The sequence below is a fragment of the Watersipora subatra genome, chromosome 3 (genome assembly GCF_963576615.1).
Source record: "Watersipora subatra chromosome 3, tzWatSuba1.1, whole genome shotgun sequence".
Taxonomy (NCBI): Eukaryota; Metazoa; Bryozoa; class Gymnolaemata; order Cheilostomatida; family Watersiporidae; genus Watersipora; species Watersipora subatra.
This window is the reverse complement of record NC_088710.1, coordinates 48,491,126-48,511,027: the sequence shown is the minus strand read 5'-3', so window position 1 is coordinate 48,511,027 and position 19,902 is coordinate 48,491,126. Positions and strand designations below refer to the sequence as shown.

Below are 19,902 nucleotides of genomic sequence, written 5' to 3'. Positions count from 1 at the left end.
TGGAGATATGCAAGCATATTTACTCAATAAGCCTGAATTCTGGTTATCTACTACATAGATTTTTTTTATTAATATAGTCCAATTGTCAACTCGCAATTGTGCCTCTATCTGACCTATCACAGGTAAACTTATACCACCTGGACCAAACAGTTTTTTATCTGATGGCTGGAACTTTTCTGGTCACTTTTGCAAGTCTGTACACAACATACTGTTACCTCTGCACCAGAATCAAGTTTGAACTGCACTTCACGCTCTGGTTTCTTGCTAAATCTGACTAGTAGATTTACCTTCCATGGTTTGTCATTCTTCGTCTGGGGATTTATTTAACCAAGAAACATTGTATTACTGTCAACCTCTGCAATTTCTGTGATATGAGCTGGTTTTTTATAGCATACTATCTGCCAATGTCTAATTTTATTACAGAATCTGCATTTTGATTTACTTGCTGGACACTTTGATTTGTTGTGAGGGTTTATACTTCCACGTCTGTTGCATTTGCTTTGGTTGCTTTCAAACTTGGACATTGTTTTGTCATGACTGTTACTTGGTTTAGGTCTGCTGTGATATGACTTCATGCTTTCCACCGTACCTGTAGTAGTTGGACGTACAATAGTCTTAGCCTGTTTAACAACTTTATACCTGCATCTGATGTGAACTGCATTTGCCAATGTAAGATCTGCTTCAGACTGTAATTTAGCACTAAGCTGCTCACCATTTACTTCAATGACTATTCTGTCTCTGATAAGTTTGTCAAGTCAGGCACCATAATCACAGCATTTTGCTTGTTGATATAGTCTATTTGTAAATATATCCATTTCTTCTCCATTTTGAACCAGTTTGTTGAACTAGGCTCTTTCAACAACAATGTTGGTTTGTACTCCAAAATATTCATTAAATGCTGTTAACACTTAATTATGGGTATTTTCAGGAATGCCTTTAGATAGATTAATATCTTTGGCCTGTTCTTCGAGAGAATATACTAGTGTGTATGTCTGTCTAATCTACGGCAGTTTTGTGATGGCGGCGATTAACTGTTCGTTTTTGAGCTTTTAAGAGCTTGTAATCACATTTCCACATATTTTGCACCTACAAAGCAGCAGAGCAAAAGTAAGACATGGTGAATCTTTTGATACCAAATAACTGTAATGTAAATTTTGTTGCTAGTCAACCTTTGAATGCCTTCACCGCATAGTTACAGGAAACAGACTGATTGCTCATAAATTAAGCATTTAATATATAAGGTCAAAACTATACATAAAGCCACATAAAGCTGAATAAGCATAATAGCAATTACTGTGGAACGTTTAGATGCGTGTGTCATAGAGCCTCAGTAGTTGATCTACTTGTAAGAGAGTTGTGCACTTTCATGATAGCCTGTGAGTTGCTGGCCAACAAAATGTTACGGACAGGTTGAATCATTGGGTTTTGGCTAACATTGTCACTGAACCAGATGCAATTCTTTGTGTTTAGCAATGCATATCTAACAGATCAAGGATGCCAATATACAACTTCAGCTGTCGGTGTAAAAAGCTGAAAAGAGAGAGCTCAATATTTTAATTCCACTCTATTTGACAGCAGTTCTTTTACACATTGTTAGACAATGCTTTAATAGATTTGCTACTGCTGCCTGCTGCTTTAGCTGTTAAAAGGATGCACACATACAGTGGTGATACAAAATATGGAACCGCCTCAATTTTTTGTTACATAACAAAAAATTGTTATGTAACAAAAAACTTGTTACATAACAAAAATAAAAATTATGTAACATTATGTAACATAAAAATTTGAGAGCTGTATTTGTTTTTTGCTATAATCAACAGTTTACATAATTATACGGAATTATGCATCATTTGAATTGTCAGAACGCTGGCTTTCTGACAACATTAATTTAAACCCTATTTTATTTTCTATAAAAATATTATTGGAGGTTTAATTAAGGCTGTTAGAGAATTACTGAACAGTTGTGATTTCTATTAAATAGTGTCTGAACAAAATTCCTAAATAAACATTTTTCTTATCTTTGACATTTATTGTGAACGAAACTGTTGACATGTTTTGGTGGCCTTGAAAAGAAATGTTTTGGTCTTTAAGATGATCAATATTTGGTTGGCCAAGCTTTATTGTCATACTACCTGTCAGCGTCTAAAGCTCTTCAGGTGTCGTAGATAATATAAATATATATTATCTGCATATAAATAATTTGTTTTGCTTTTTGTGTATTTTAATAGTTATCAGCACATAGCCAAAGAGGAAACAACTCTTTTTACCCTATCATACCTATCGAGTAACGCCTGCATCAACTGTTTACCTACTATATGAGATGAAGAGATGTCCAATACTATGGCAAGTTTAGATACCCAAATTACTAAGCTCATCTACTGGTATGCGCTCTCACAAAACACAGCGAGTAGTATATTAACTTAAATACTTGTACATAAAACAGTTTGATTGTTTATAACTAAGCTGATAAGCAATAAGCTATGTCTAAACTTACCAGCCTCTGCTTATCAATGCAATTCCATTAGAATGAGAATGTAAAGTTTGATCTAACAATTGACATACATGTAGTTTCACATTAACTTGTGTTGAAACATATTTGCCAACCATCAGCCCTTTTACTAGATTGTCCAGGTCTTGCTGTATAGCAACGCCGTCCTCAAGGCTCTCAACAAAACGAAACAACAACTCATCAGCAAAAAACTTCAGCTTTGAGTTTTTTCCTACATCTGGCATGTTATTTATGTAAATAAGGCAAAAAAATGGCTTCAGCACTGAATCTTGGGGCACCCCTGACGTTACCCAATGTAAAGCTGAAGTGCCACCATTACCACTTATGAAATGTTGTGCTAATTACATTTGGCATTGTTTCCCCTGAACCAATTAAACATCAGTTTTACCAGATGTAGCCAAATCCTACTCTTAGATAACGGACTGCATCAAAGACTTTGGCCAAGTCTAATACAACCATATAAGTTTGAATCCTATCATTATAGTTATTAATATACTCCGAGACCGTAGACAACAGCTGAGGCTCACTTCCCATTTGAGCACTAAATCTTCTGATTGGTCGCTGCTGTTATTAGTATTATGAAACTAGCTTGGTGACAACATACGAGTCTATACATGCGCGTTAATTTTGGCAATACTTTCGTAAAGTCTATAATAGTCATCCTTGAATTACATCGATTGTTTCATAGTTCTGCTGCTGGTGAAAGAATTAGAAGTTTAAGAAAACCGGTGGTTTTTTTAAAAAAAATTTCCCAGAAAAATCTAATCATAACATTTAAATATAAAACAGAGAAAGACTAAAAGCCTATTTTTATGATATTTTATTTTGTTTTATCTATGACTAGCTGTGCTACCAGGCTGGGTAATAAAAACTCCTTGGACAGCAATCGATATGTATTTAACATATATAACAGCATTTGACACTTTCAAACTACATATCACGAGAGAAGTGTAGTCAAAACAAATTAAGAGAGAAATTAAAAACAGCTGTAAAGGTTTTCAAACTTTGTCAAACAACTGTAACTTTAAAACTTCACATCATGAGAAAAGGGTTTGTGCAGGACAACTATATGTAAACTAAAAATAAATAAAACAACTATAAAGGTTTTTAAACAACTCTAAGTTTAAAACTTCATAACTTTAAAAAGTGTTTTGTTGAAACAAATTAAAAAAAAAAATGTAAAGACATTTAAATGTAAAATCATTAGCAAGTAATGGCTAAATATAGTCTATTTCGTTACGATTACAATCAAAAACTATTTGGTATACAATTATATGATTTCAGTTCGTTTCAGTGTTGGCATGCAAAAATATTGTAGGCTATAGATGTACATAGAGTGATATAGAAACCCATAGTTATTATTTAACGCAATCACCTCCTGGTACAGATCATCCTTATTAAAATAGTGCCAAAATATGTACCCTATTCTCACCTCTGATTCACTATACCTTACTTACTGTTTGAGTATTTATTTTGTGTCTTTCCTATGTAACTGGACTGAATCTAAACTAGGCGGATTAAACATAATTTTTTTGTCTGAGACTGAACAAATTATTTTTTCCATCAAAATTGTTTGTATTGAATATTTAACAAGTATTTTATTAAAGGTGAATGTTGCCTAGAAACTTACACTTGCGGTACATCAAGTCAAAAGATGTTAAGAGCATGCTTATTATCACCAGTTGAAAAGACAACTTCAAACTTTCTCAATTGAATAAATTATTTTGTTAAACACATTTGAATTTGTTTAGGCTATTGAACTATGTAAATTATGCAAAAACACTCCAACCAATTAACAGACTATATTAATAGTAAACCATGTGAATAGTGGAACAGTAAGCTGAGATTTATGCTACCCTGTTCATCTTTATTTGAAGGAGTGCACAAGTCTTGTACTGTTCAATTTTAATTTCTGTTTCTGATTATGTTCACTTTTTATTAGTTTGATTTTGGTAATATCTTAATTTGAAAAACATATCATATTTTTTATTGTTAGACAAAAAAGTGCAGTAGTGCTTGCTGCGTTTTTAAATATTGAAATGAGGAATGGAGGCAAAAAATATACTGTAGTAAATAGATGTTTACAGAAAACAGTAATCAAGCAAATTGAATCTGAGTTGTCAGGCCAAAGAGTGAACAACTCTATGGTCATCGACATTAATATCGGTTAAAAATCAGTGACTAAGCTTTTAGTTGTTGAAATATTTAAAGTTGTGGTCATCTGAGTCAACAAATTTTATAGCGCACGCTAATCGTACAATCAGCCTGCAATGCAGGCTCTTTTAAAAATTCCCGTACTTTTTCTTACACTTGTATTAAATTTAAGCCTTTTTGTAAGCTGCTAATCTCACTTACAATTCAGCATTCACCAATTGACTAAGAAGTATATACAATTTTTTTGAAAAGGACTGTAACTAAGCAGTTCACTTTTAAAATGGTGATAAAATGCTTATAATTATACAATCAAGTTTTGACATATAATCATCTCTACATATAAGTTTTTTGAACATCCTAGAATTTGAGCAAATGTTAATCTCAATGCGCTATGTAATTTTTAAGCTAGGAAATTTGAATTGTTTGAAACAAAACAGTTCCGTTGATAAATGTCATAAAAGCTCGTAAAAATTAAAAGAAATGTATGAATAAAAAATACATAAATTAATTTAGTTAGATAATAAGTTAGAGAGAGTTGAGTTAGAGAGAGTTGGCTGCATATTTTTATCGCTAACTCTATCATTAAACTATTGCATTAACAAATCTACACTCCACTACCAATCAAGAACCTATGCTAAGATAAAGTAACAGCGAACCCCTTTTTACTGATTATTACTTTGTTAATTCAGTTTTGTGTTTGATTTAGGTTTTTACATTTTGTCTTTTTGTGTAACTTTATATAAATTGTATGCTTTAATGCTATAAGTAAAGAAGTATTTATCATTGTTTTGGGTTACAGAATAAATTGAATAAATCAATCTATGAAAGAATATTTGCTCAAACGCGCGCCAGTTTCTACATACATACTACATGTATCTGTAAGAATGATTCGAGTTATATTTCATGATTTGACTGCATGTTTTTTATAATATTAAACATGTACATGTACATGTACATGTAGTCTGTAGAGTTTTAATAATATTTGAACTGCAAATTGCAGTTCAGCTACATTTGCTGAGTTGCTCAAAATGGTCTCTTGCTTATTATTAACCTTAGTATAGGAACACATGCTTATTATTAACCTTGGTATAGGAACACATGCTGATATTAACCTTAGTATAGGAACACATGCTGAAGAGGTTTTTGTTATTTTTACAGACTAACTTATCCAGTGTTGTGTGATAGTACACAATCAGAAAGCCTCAGTGGTTAGCTGTTTTTGAAACTATTATCATGAATGTCAACTCATAAATAAATAGCAATTGACAAGTACAATTTTGGCTGTTTAAATTTTTATTAAATGTTGTTATGGCCTTTGCTGAACCGTTGCATGAAAAAACTAAACTTTGGTGTATTTTGAAAGATGAACTGAATTTTTCGTTAAGATGCTTTGTGACTTTGGATTTGGTACAACTTAGCAAAAATTCCAGAGGGTAAGGTTGCAACAGGTAAAAACCGATTAATATTTATTAGAGAAATAACATAAGAGGTTTGAGCAGTTCTGGACTAACATAGGCTATCATTCAACAATGAAATTTGTGCAAGTCGCATGTGAGAATTATAATGGTGTTTCTATAGCTACTTCTATTTCATTTTAGGTTTGATCCTTGCAATCAACCGTACAAGTACAAGTATATACAAACAGTATCCGTAAAAAATGTTCTAAAAATATACCATCATGTTGATAAGTAATCTACAAAGCCTGGAAATATTGAGAGTTTCCTTTGCAGGAACTTGTAAAAGTTCAAGTTTATCAATATACTGGAGGCCTTGTTTGATAACCACCTGATCCTGGATTGCTGTTGCCAATTATGCGAATAGGACCAGTTGCTCCAGTTTCACCTTGACGTCCTGTTTGACCGGGCAAGCCATTTTGTCCTGGTTGTCCATCGGCGCCAGGTCTACCGCGTACTCCATCATTACCGTTGGATCCATCTCTTCCTGGTGCTCCGGTTGCGCCTACCCTTCCTGGTGCTCCAGCGGTTCCACGCTCTCCAGGAGCGCCATCTACTCCATTTCGGCCATCAAATCCAGGTTGACCGTCGTTACCTGGTCGACCCGGAGCCCCAGTAGCTCCAACTCTTCCTGGAACACCTGAATGTCCTGCTTCTCCGGGTCTACCATCTTGACCATTGACTCCATCTCGTCCAGGAATTCCAGGCTCACCATCTTGACCAGGTGCACCGGAAGCTCCAGGTGCGCCATTTCTTCCGTCAAAACCATCTGAGCCTCGTTCTCCTGGTGCACCTGGTGCGCCAGTATTTCCAGCTGGGCCAGGATTTCCATCTCTACCAGCTGGTCCTGTGGCACCTCTTGGTCCAGGAGCTCCATCGAAGCCATTTCGTCCATCTGTTCCAGGATTGCCATCACTTCCAGGATTACCCGGTGCCCCATCATTGCCGGGTCTGCCGGCTGCTCCAGGGAATCCATCTTGACCATCCCGTCCAGGTGCACCAGGCAGGCCATCATTTCCTGGGCGTCCTGGAGCACCATCTTGCCCTGGTGCTCCATTACTACCAGGATTTCCATCTCTCCCTGGTGACCCATCTTGACCATCAAATCCAGGACTTCCTGTTTGTCCTGGTTGACCATCTTGTCCTGGTATGCCTGGTGCTCCACTTTCTCCTGGTACCCCTCGATCTCCAGGGAAGCCTCTTTGACCAGGTAGGCCATCTCTTCCAGGCTCGCCGGGAGCTCCATCAAATCCATTGACTCCATCTCTACCTGGTGCCCCCATTTCACCTGGTCTGCCGTCTCTGCCTGGTGTTCCTGGGCTGCCATCTTGGCCAGGAAAGCCATCAACTCCATTTTGGCCATCACGTCCGGGAGATCCTGGTTGACCATCAAATCCATCATTTCCAGGCACTCCAGGGTTTCCATCTTGGCCTGCTGTGCCAGGTTGGCCATTTGCTCCATCCCGTCCAGGTAATCCATCTTGGCCTGGAAGTCCTGTCTCACCTCTTCCTCCAGGTTGACCATCTTGACCATCTCTTCCTGGTGTTCCTGGGGCGCCTGATGCTCCAGGACTGCCCCGTGCCCCAGAGTTTCCATTTTGGCCAGGTAAACCTCGCTCTCCAGGTTGTCCTTGGGTTCCAGGAGCGCCTGGTCTTCCATCATTGCCATCGAGTCCATTTCTTCCTGGTTGCCCATCAAAACCATCACGGCCAGGTGCACCAGTTAGACCTGGAGCTCCTTGCTCGCCTTTAGCACCAGGTTGACCATCAAATCCATTAGCTCCTGCGGCTCCTGGTATACCTCGCTGTCCAGGAGATCCAGGTAACCCTCGCTCACCTTGTGCTCCTTGTTGTCCAGGTTGTCCTGGTTGCCCATCAAATCCATCTCGACCAGCAGCACCCGATTGACCAGGCAATCCAGGTGTACCCGGTTGCCCGTCATTTCCTGGCTGCCCTGGCAGACCATTTTGTCCATCAAAACCTCGAGCTCCTGATTGTCCAGGTGTTCCAGGTTGTCCTCTTTCACCAGGTGCTCCTCGCTGGCCTGCCTGACCATCATTTCCATCTCGTCCAGGAGATCCTGGTCTCCCATCTGCACCATCAAAGCCTGGAACTCCTGGCTGGCCAGGTTGACCATCATTTCCATCTCGTCCTGGTGCTCCCGTTGCTCCTTGTTGTCCAGGGAAACCTCGCTCTCCTGCACGTCCCGGGAATCCATCTGTACCATCAATTCCATCTCTACCCGGTTGGCCAGGCTGACCATCTCTGCCTGGAGAGCCTGATTGGCCTGTAGCTCCTGGAAATCCTGGAGCACCAGTTTCACCTTGACTTCCTGGTTGTCCTGGCTGGCCATCAAAACCATTTTGCCCATCTGCACCAGGTGCGCCTGATTGACCAGGCACACCTTGCTGTCCAGGAGTTCCAGGTTGACCTCGTTCACCAGGTGATCCTTGCTGGCCAGGTTGACCAGGTTGTCCATCAGTTCCGCGGAAACCTTGTCGACCTTGTTCACCGGGAGATCCAGGTGTACCAGGCTGCCCATCATTTCCAGGAATACCTGGTGCCCCTGGCTGTCCATCCCTTCCATCAAATCCTCGCGCTCCTGATTGACCAGGTGCTCCAGCTTGACCTCTTTCTCCTGGTGAGCCTCTTTGACCAGGTTGGCCATCATTGCCATCTCTGCCTGGAGTTCCAGGTCTTCCATCAGTACCATCAAATCCTGGATTTCCAGGCTGGCCTTGTTGACCATCATTACCATCTCGGCCTGGTGCTCCTGGTGTGCCTGGTTGGCCCATTCCACCTGGTTGGCCAGGTGTGCCTGCTTGACCTTGAAGCCCGGGAGAGCCAGCTGGTCCTGGTGCGCCGGCAGGTCCTGTTGCGCCAGTCTGGCCTGGTGAACCAGGTGTGCCATCAAATCCTGGTGTACCACGTTGGCCAGATTCTCCTCTCTGACCTGGAGCTCCAGGTTGTCCTTGTGAACCTGGTGCTCCTTGTTGACCAGGCGAACCAGCTTGACCGGGTGACCCAACCTGGCCATCTCGCCCAGGTGCTCCTGGGGCTCCAGTATTGCCATCACGGCCTGGTGTTCCACGCTCACCTTTCATACCAGCTTGACCTGGAGTTCCTGGTAATCCATCCGCACCATCAAATCCTCGTTGACCAGGCTGTCCATCAATGCCATTCTGACCAGGGGCCCCTGGTGCTCCTGTCTGTCCTGGACTACCAGGTCCACCTTGACCTCCAGGTTGGCCTGGCTGCCCATCAAATCCATCTCTACCTGGGTTGCCATTGGACCCAGATAACCCTCGTGCTCCAGTTGCACCAGGCTCTCCTCGTTGACCATCACGCCCATTAGCTCCAGGAGACCCAGGCGCTCCATTTTGTCCACGCTCTCCTGGTTGACCTGGTTGTCCATCAGCGCCATCAAAACCAGGCAGACCATTGTTTCCTGGCTGTCCTGGTTCACCCCTCTGTCCAGGTGTTCCTCGTTGTCCAGCTGCACCTGGAGAACCAGGCAAACCTCGCTCACCCATTTGACCGGTTGCTCCAACCATTCCTGGAGTTCCTGGTTGACCTGGTCGTCCATCAGACCCGGGTTGTCCAGGGGCTCCATCATTGCCATCCAAACCATTTGAGCCTGGTCGACCATCAACTCCATTTCTACCTGAACTTCCAGGTTGCCCTCGTTCTCCTGGTTGTCCTGGTTGTCCATCAACACCATCTCTTCCGGCTGCTCCAGTTGCTCCTTGCAGACCAGGTGACCCACTTTCTCCTCGCTGTCCAGGAAATCCAGGTTGTCCTGGGCTTCCATCATTACCAGAGGCTCCAGGAGAACCTGGCTGACCTCTTTCTCCGGGAGTACCTTGCTGACCTGGTGTTCCACGTTGTCCTGGTGCCCCTGCCGGTCCAGGAAGACCTTGCTGACCTGGTTGTCCATCAAATCCATCGCGCCCTGGTGTTCCAGACTGTCCAGGCTGTCCAGGCTCTCCAGGCTGTCCTTGTGTTCCAGGTTCACCTGGTCGACCATCACTGCCATCAAAGCCATCACGACCTGGAGTTCCTGGCAGCCCAGGAGCTCCTGATTGCCCTGGAGTTCCTGCTTGTCCACGTTCACCGGGCACTCCTCTTTCTCCTTGAACTCCCTGTTGTCCTTGTTGTCCGGGCTGACCTGGCGCACCAGGTTGTCCATCAGCACCATCAAAACCTGACCTTCCATCATTGCCTCGCTGGCCAGGTTCTCCGCGTTGTCCTGGTGTGCCTTGCTCTCCTCTCTCTCCGGGCGTTCCTCGAGATCCTGGTTGACCATCTCGTCCTGGAGACCCTGCTTGACCTGGCTGACCATCAAAGCCATCTCTACCTGGAGTGCCAGAAGCACCTTGTAGACCAGTCGCTCCTGTTTGTCCTGTGCTGCCCGGCTGACCAGGTTGGCCATCAAATCCATTTCTTCCTGGTGTTCCAGGTAAACCTCTCTGTCCAGGTTCACCTCGCAGTCCTTGGCTGCCTGCTTGTCCAGGTGTGCCTGGTTCTCCTTGCGACCCAGGTTGTCCTGGTTGGCCATCAAATCCATCTCTTCCTGGTATGCCATCAGTTCCTGGTGTTCCATCCTGGCCCGGTGCTCCTTGAAGCCCGGTATTGCCTCTCTGTCCTGGTGTTCCAGGTCGGCCTGGCTCACCATCATTTCCATCACGTCCTGCAGCTCCAGTATTTCCTTGCTGTCCTCGCTCTCCTGGTTGCCCTTGACCTCCAGGTTGACCTGGCTGACCATCAAACCCATCTCTTCCTGGGTTTCCATCATTACCACGCTGTCCAGCAGCTCCTGGTTGTCCACGTTCACCTGGAGCCCCTTGGTTTCCTGGCTGACCATCATTACCATCTCTTCCTGGTGCTCCGGCTCTACCAGGAGTGCCTGCTTCTCCACGTTCTCCTGGTGCTCCTTGTTGCCCAGGAGTTCCGGGTTGGCCTGGCTGCCCATCAAAACCATTCCTTCCAGGTTGGCCATCAGTGCCATCCCGTCCTGGAAATCCTGGTTGACCAGAAGCACCTGGCAAACCACGTTCTCCAGGTGATCCTGTTTGACCTCTTTCTCCTGGTTGTCCTTGTCCTCCAGGCTGTCCAGGTTGGCCATCAAAACCATCTCTGCCTGGAGTACCAGGTGCTCCTTGTTGTCCAGGGGCCCCTTGCTGACCTGCTGTACCAGGTTGTCCTGGTTGCCCATCAACACCTGGCTCTCCTGGCTGTCCTTGCTGGCCTGGAGTTCCTGGTTGACCTTGGGCTCCAGGTTGTCCATCAAAACCATCTCTTCCTGGTGTACCATCCGAACCAGATCTTCCTGGAGCACCTTGCTGACCAGGAGCTCCAGATTGTCCTCGCTCTCCAGGAGCACCATTCTGTCCAGGTGATCCATCAATACCATCTCTGCCAGGTGCACCCACACTTCCTCTCGATCCAGAGAAACCTCGCTGACCAGCAGCTCCAGTTTGTCCTGTTGCTCCAGTTTGGCCAGGGCTACCAGGTTGCCCAGGTGAACCTGGCTGGCCTCGTAAACCAGGCGCACCTTGTTGGCCTGGCTGGCCATCATTGCCATCTCTTCCAGGTAGTCCTGGTGTACCCATTTGTCCCTGCTCTCCTGGTGCTCCTTGTGTTCCAGGAGCTCCTTGTTGGCCTGGTGATCCAGGCTGGCCTTGAGAGCCGGGTTGACCAGGTAAACCATCAAATCCATCACGACCAGATGTTCCAGCAATACCTCTTTGTCCAGTGGCTCCAGTTTGACCTGGGAAACCTGGCTCTCCTCGCTGTCCAGGAGATCCTGGTTGACCTACTGCTCCTTGTTGACCTGGTGTTCCTGGTTGTCCCTGACTTCCTGGTGTTCCTGGTTGACCATCAAAACCGTCTCTTCCGGGTACTCCTGCTAAACCTCTGTCACCTGATGCACCCTTCTCACCTCTAGCTCCAGGTTGGCCCACAGCTCCTGGCTGTCCAGGTTGGCCATCAAATCCATCTCGTCCCGGTGTTCCAGGGGCTCCTTGTTGTCCAGCCTGTCCAGGCTGCCCATTAGCTCCATCTTGACCTCGTTCACCAGGAGCACCTCTTTGCCCTGGTGTTCCATCATTACCATCTCTTCCAGGGAATCCAGATGTCCCATCAAGGCCATCTCTTCCTGGTGCACCAGTTTGTCCAGTAGCACCTGCTTGGCCAGCGACACCAGGGAAACCTCTTTGTCCGGGTGATCCTTGCAGTCCTGGACTGCCAGTTTGTCCAGGTTCTCCTCGTTGCCCTTGACTACCTGGCTGACCTGGCGTTCCAGGAAGACCCATCTGACCTCGCTCTCCAGGGGTGCCTGGTTGTCCGGGTGCTCCTTGTTGACCTGGTGTTCCTGGTTGTCCCTGACTTCCTGGTTCTCCTGCTTGCCCATTGCTTCCATCTCTACCTGAGGCACCTGGTTCTCCGCGAGCTCCTGGAGTTCCAGGGAGACCACGCTCTCCAGGAGATCCCGTTTGGCCAATAAGTCCTGGCTGTCCTGCAGCACCTGGTTGCCCAGGTGCACCAGCCTGTCCAGGTGCTCCTGTTTGTCCTGCAGCACCTGCTTGGCCAGGCTCCCCTGGAAATCCTCTATCACCAGGTCGACCATCAAAGCCATTTCTTCCTGCGGCTCCTGGTGACCCTGGTTGACCTCGTTCACCTGGTGCCCCAGCTTGCCCTGGTGTTCCTGGTAGACCTTGAAATCCTCGATCACCAGCTTCTCCTTTTTGTCCTGTCTGACCATCTCTACCTGGAGTTCCTGGCAAACCTCGAGCTCCATCATTGCCTGGAGTTCCTGGAGCGCCATCAAAACCATCTCTACCATTTGTTCCAGGTTGTCCATTCTCTCCTCGTTGACCTGGAGCACCAGTTTGTCCAGGGGCGCCTGGTTCTCCAATGAGGCCATCAAAGCCTGGGCTTCCTTGTCCTCCTGGGATACCAGACTGACCTGGTACACCTGGCTCACCACGTTCACCCGGAGCTCCTGGTCTGCCATCTTGTCCATCAAAGCCATTTGCTCCTTGTTGTCCTGGAACACCTGGTGCTCCATCAATACCATCACGTCCTGGCAACCCTGATACGCCTGGTTCTCCTCTTGCACCAGTTGCCCCTGGTCGACCAGGTACACCTTGAGCACCATCATTACCATCTCTTCCATTTGAACCAGCTTGTCCCCGTTCTCCTGGAGCTCCTGTCTGACCAACTGTACCTGGTGCTCCTGGCTGTCCATCTTGTCCATCGAATCCATCTCTTCCTGGCAAGCCATCTTGTCCTGGTGAACCTGGCAGTCCGCGTTCTCCAGCTCGGCCATCTTGTCCAGGTCTACCTGGCACACCATCAGATCCTCGTTCACCTGGTTGCCCGTCTTGCCCTGGTATACCGGGTTGGCCTTGTTCACCTGGTGTACCTGGTTGACCTGATGCGCCTGCAGGACCTGGCACTCCTGGTTGACCAGCAACACCAGCAAATCCTCTGTCTCCTGGTCTACCATCAGCACCTGGCACTCCAGGTGCTCCTGGACTACCGTCTTGTCCAGCTCTACCTGGATCTCCTGGAAATCCACGATCACCTGGTTCTCCTGGTTGGCCTGGCAAACCTGGAGAACCTGGAAGACCATCGTCTCCATCGGTACCATGGTTTCCATCTCTACCATGTCGACCATCATCACCATCCTGCCCAGGCGCTCCAGGTGCACCTGGCAAACCATCTTGTCCTGCTGGGCCCGGAAATCCAGCCCTGCCCTGTGGTCCTGGTGCACCAGTAGCACCTGGAAGTCCAGGCTGGCCATCTGCTCCATCAAAACCGCGAAGTCCCATTGCTCCAGTATCTCCTGGCTGGCCATCCACTCCATTGCGTCCAGGTCTACCGTCCGCTCCATCTTCTCCATCTCTACCTGCGGGCCCTGGTGCACCATCTCTGCCATCAAATCCTGGTATACCCGGAGATCCAGCTGGACCAGTTTCTCCATCTCTACCTGGAGCTCCCGGTGCACCGTCTCTACCATCTGAACCAGGTACTCCTTGAACTGTTGGACCTCTAACACCAGTAGAACCAGTGGATCCTCTCTCTCCTTTAGTTGCAAAGCCAGCAACACCTGTAGCACCAACACTTCCAGGACGGCCATCATAGCCAGGCCTACCAGCATCTCCACGATCACCTTTGGGTCCGGGCAGACCAGGTGGACCTCGAGGACCTTCGGGGCAGTTGCATGTTCCTACAAAATGATGCAAGCATTTGGCTATGAAACAATGTTCTTCTCCATTGGTCATATAGATTAACTAGCTGTGCTACCCAGTGTTGCCCGGGTAATAAAGAATTCTTTGGACAGAAAATTGATTGGTATTTAACATATAATAACATTTGCCATTCTAATTTTCAAACTACATATCATGAGAGAAGTGTTTTGTGTAGTTGAAATAAATTAAAAGAGAAAATAAAAACAACTGTAAAGCTTTTCAAACTTTGTCAAACAACTGCAACTAAAGGTTTTGTGCAGGACAACTAAATTAAAAATAAATAAAACTGTAAGGGTTTGCAAACCAAAGTAAATTTAAAATTTCATAACTTTCAGAGACGTATATATTTTAATAACGCAATGTGGAACCTCGGTTCTTGAACATAATCTGTTCCAGAAGGTTGTTCAAGATCTGAAACAATTTTTCTCATTAGAATGAATGTAAGTAAATTTTAATCCATTCCAAGGCGAGGAAACAATTTCGGTAAAGTAATCATATAAGTATATACAGTATAGTGAGGTTAAAGTTTAACACTAAAGAACATCATACCGGTGGTACCATAGCCATATCTATCTCCAGTTCGACCATAAGCATTTGGATCCCCAGCTTGTCTTTTCCTTCTCTTTAACTGATTATCAAGAGGAACGTATAGAGCATTTGGGTTTTCTTCTATTTTCGATACCCTTGCCTCAACCGCAGCTACTTCTTTATTGGCAGCAGCAACAGCCAGTTCTAAGTCATTGTTTTTTGTCTACAATTATAATTATTAACAGAGATTGCAAAAAAATGTTTAAGTTCTTTTTCTATTCATTTAGGAGCTCTGCTCAAATTAAAGAGAAGACAAATTCAAAATTCATCATCAAGTCAAGAAATTTAGATGATATACCGAAGCTCATTCGAAAATAAAAATTTATTTACTATAGACTCTTATTTGTTAGTTACAGAGGTCTGTCTGCAGAAAGCGGCTGCACTTAAAATATTTACAAGACATAGAAAATAATACTCAATGGTGGATTGGGGTTTATTATATTAGATGTTTGATTTACCTGTAGATTATCAATTCTGTTGAGTAGATGTACTCCAAAGATTGTTCCAGCTGTAGTTATTGTAATAAGTAGTCCGGTGATAACAAGGACGCCTGCTCCAGATATTACAGGTGACCTGCGTGTTGATTCCTTCGTGGGATGAGAATGCCCAGCATACTCTAGATCCCCCTTCATCTTTTGCTAAAGGTTTTACATGGCATGTAAGTATACTCCATAAAAAGAGACATTCCTTAATATTCATCAGACAGCAAACTTGTTGATCAGGCTGACTAAGAGAATTAATAGTGTAATTACAAAGCTAACATTTTCCCTAAAAACTCTACTCAGATTGCCAAAATTACAATTTTTTTAAATTATGTAACTTTATGGGATGTCTTTTGTGCTTATTCCAAGTTATTCAGAGCATCCCAGAGCATATGTCATCATTCAAACAAAGATCAATGTTTTAAAGAAATATCTGTCAATGATTTATAAAAAAGTTCACCCAATAAGCGAGCTGTACCGATGAATTTGCACTCCCAGGTGGCAGTCATTATCAACTTCCAAAATATTTTTTTATAAATCTTTAACGTTATAAGCTTACTTTTTATAAAATTATAGACACTCCCTTTGATTGCACATTTAACATCTACCATTCATCTAACCTGACATATGTGGGTGCAAACTATTACAAAAAACCTCGTCGTACAGATAAAAAGTTATCATTAATATTCTAAATTTTAGATGTGTTTATATTTTTCATAAGCAGTTGCTTACCACTCTTTCGGTGCTCTAACAGTGCCAAGACCGCCCGTTGTTCTCCAGTTAAACGTGAACTTTCAAGGAGAAGCCAACGACTGAATCTGGCTTGCTCATGCTTGTCTCACCATTTTATAAGAGTTGGCTCCCAAACTTCAGATATTGGAAGTGATTGGTTGAATCGGTCGGTTGCTATGGTACAGTCAGTGAAGAATAATAACTGAAGCATGTCACCAGAATGACAGGCAGTACAGGTGATTAGATATCATGTATCCTCCTCCAGACTTTCGTGGTTTGCAACAGACTTGTACGATTCACTGAAAGATTAATTGTTTCCAGTGTATATTTGCATAAATACAAATTTGTCATGAAAAATTTTACCAAGCTTGCAAAGCTCAACTTTTGTATCATGTAATACCTATATATATGTACTATATATACAATTATATATGTATATGTTTATATATATAAATGTTTTTCTACCCTGGTTAGCCCAAGTGAGTGGCCATGTTTACTCAAGCTCGGATCTCCAACCAGAGACCTGGGAGTTTGCGCACTCGTCTCAAGATCTTAGCTGTTCCCATTAGTACGCTTTTCAACAACTCCCTTGTGTAGATTGTTGCCGATATTTAAGTAATCCACATTTGATGTGCAAGTGTTATTGCACCCAATGAATATCGTAATCACAGTTGTACTTACATGCCAGAACTGTTCCATCTCCTCTCCGAGTGGGAGATATCTCTCCACTTTTTACTTTTCTTTGCTGGCTATGTTGTAGTCATTGAGTACTGATATATATATTACAGTAGACCTATTGCTTTCCTTTTTCACTACTACGATATACGTACTTCACTACTACAATGTATGTACTGTAATATATAGATATATTATATACAGAATATAATAATGTATATATGTACATTATATATAAATAATAGATGAAACAATACAGCAAATCACGAGAAAGTCTCTAACCATAACTGTCATTGGCATTAAATAGTTTTAGCATGACTATAGCAGGTAACATAAAAAATGCTGCAGAACTATTGACTTGGCCTATCCTTCAACCCACTTTTTCATATTAACTTTTGGTTACTGGTGTAGTCAGCGTGGGAGCATACCTCTGTTGATTCTTGTTACGATAAACTAAATTCTAGCATCTGCTTCTCGTAGCTCACACATTTGCCTTTGCAGTCAAATTTCCGCACAGATTGATTGATAGTTACCTGGTGAAAGATGATCAGCATTTAAAAAATATGCATCACCATGGCAGCATCCCTCACAACGCGTGTGCAGCGCGACTAACAGTGCTCGACTAACCAACGGCATGCCATGAAAAATACACCGGAAAGGGCTCACAACGATAGCTTGTTTGAAGAGAGATAGTCTGGGTTTAAAGTTTTCATGAGTATCACCGGCTGAGTCAATTAACTTTTCTGCAATCATCAAGGTCATTATTCAAAGTCTGATGAGATAAATTTGCCTTAAACCATGCATAGTTTATTAAATATAAGCTCTATCTAGTGCATTGATACAACTTTCACAAATTGTATTTGTTTTAAATATATATGTAGATGTACTAGGCATAAGTTTGGTGGCCTATAGCCTATATGTAGATGTACTAGGCATAAGTTTGGTGGACTATAATAGCCTATATGTAGATGTACTAGGCATAAGTTTGGTGGACTATAATAGCCTATATGTAGATGTACTAGGCATAAGTTTAGTGGACTATAGCCTATATGAATACTGACATCACTTTTATGTTTTCTTCAGCTCTATCAATCTGAAACATTAGCTTAGTGAACACACTTGAGAAATCTCTACAACAATAAGAGCCGTGTCCATCCATTTAAAGCCAGCCAAGAGCGTGTTAGAAAAAGGATTACACCACACAAGTACTCGAACCGCATATTCAGATTCCCAGCCAAGCATGCTACCAATTGCACCACTCAACCACCCGTTCAAATCCAAGAACAATTGTGCGCATACTTATTACAGCAGACAATCTCTCATGGTATAAGGGACTGCCATATAAGTATATAAGTATAAGATAATGTCAGTATATTACATGTATTTGATTATGTACATGTACATCCACCATTGATATTACATTTTAAAGGCCAGTATCAGAGAAACTCATATCAGCCACAACGTCACCATATAAGGTGCACTCTCCATGCTAGTAACATGACATGTTAGTCGCTATAGCAGGACTAACATCTTGTAATACCTGCATCTCTTGATTGCGGGCTGAGCGCTCTAAGCCCTATTTGCTCCTTAGCCTGTGCTCCTATCATCTGCAACCATCAAAGCAACATATGATCAGATATGATTTTAAACAGAGATATTTTCACTCTTTAAAAAGTAACACACAAAATTATTTCTTTTATATTCTCTTGAGGCCTTTTCCACCAAATTTACTCTGATGCCATCATGATAGTTCAAACATAGCCGTTGTTTGTACTATCACGGTATAAGATAACGGTGATGTTATAGCAGTGGTAAAAGATGAGACGATTTGGAAGTGTTCAATATTGCAGAATATTCCAGAATCAGAAAGATGCAGAAGTGATTTGTAGCCACTTTGTCTGAATTCTACAACCAAGGTCTATGTCTGAAGATATGGCTAACATATTTGTAGAAATTCATATGTTGGCTGGTCTTACTCGCCTCCTTTAGCTGGCCACCTTTTGATCTCATTAGTACCTCATCAGGCGATGCTATGGTGCATTCCACCATTCCATACCCAGCAGAGTCGGGAGCTGGTACAAGTGTCTAATGAGCCATAATGCTTAACGTTCAAAAGCCTTTAGGGTGTGGCTTGCATAGAGAAAGTGTAGTTTCGATTTTTATGTGTGATTAATGAAAGATAGTTTGCTTTTACTGCTAAAAAGATTCTAATGACAATGAAACAATTGCTGGTTCGTACAATCAAACGTCCTTGAAATCGCATGCTAGGATGGAGCTTCTCATAGCGTGAAGAAAATATATTCCAGGTTCCGGCCATAGCAATGTTGGTAGGAGCATACCTGCTGTATCGAGATTGCATATCAAGCATTAATATTCCGCCTGTTTCCTGTAAATGCTCTCTACATCAAGGTTATGATAACAGAGGAATATTAATAGTGTGAAATTATTAAAAATGCAAGAAAGACAACTCCTATCTTTTAAACTTTTATGAGCAAAATTTGAAGCAAGACGTTAAAAGTTTCCATGGAAATCATGTCATTGTAAATAATTAAATAAGAAGTAAAAGACATAGTCACAGCTGTTATATGCAGGGTATAAAAACGCGTACTTTTATCATGGAAAGAAAGTTGGAGATAATCTAATTGGTGCAAGAGATTCTATAGACTTTTTTAACGGCTTGAATGTATCATTCAGTAAAATTAGTGTTGATTTCACTAATATAGTTCAAAATGGCATATTATAAAACAACTCAGCAGCCGGAACAATTCTTGAGTTTGTGATTTCCACAACCACCAAACTGCATTTGAAGCCAAACTAGTTTCTTAAGAAAACTGCAAATGAGCCTGTTGATTATGTAATGGTTGACTAGCTGCCCTTTTAGAAAAAAATCCCTGTATTCACGCCACAACTTAAACAGTTGCAAATGCTTAAAAGAGTAAAAATCATTTAACAAGAAATTTTTAAGAAATTATAACAATAAATTGTTTTATCATCAGATTTCAAAAGTGCTTTTTAAAAAAGAGATTTTCTTTTTTAACAATTTAATTAATTTT

The 19,902-nt window shown here is 42.8% G+C and overlaps 1 protein-coding gene across 1 annotated transcript; it reads right to left on the bottom strand.

Annotated features, from left to right (window-relative positions):
- Positions 1 to 6,112: 6,112 nt before the first annotated feature.
- On the bottom strand, positions 6,113 to 16,244 carry LOC137391792 (collagen alpha-2(IV) chain-like). The gene is made up of 4 exons (XM_068078325.1): positions 16,175 to 16,244; positions 15,419 to 15,598; positions 14,922 to 15,123; positions 6,113 to 14,350 (listed from the first exon to the last, which is right to left on the bottom strand). The coding sequence occupies exons 2-4, from the start codon at positions 15,590 to 15,592 to the stop codon at positions 6,417 to 6,419; spliced, it is 8,310 nt and encodes a 2,769-aa protein (XP_067934426.1). The 5' UTR covers positions 15,593 to 15,598; positions 16,175 to 16,244; the 3' UTR covers positions 6,113 to 6,416.
- Positions 16,245 to 19,902: the final 3,658 nt, after the last annotated feature.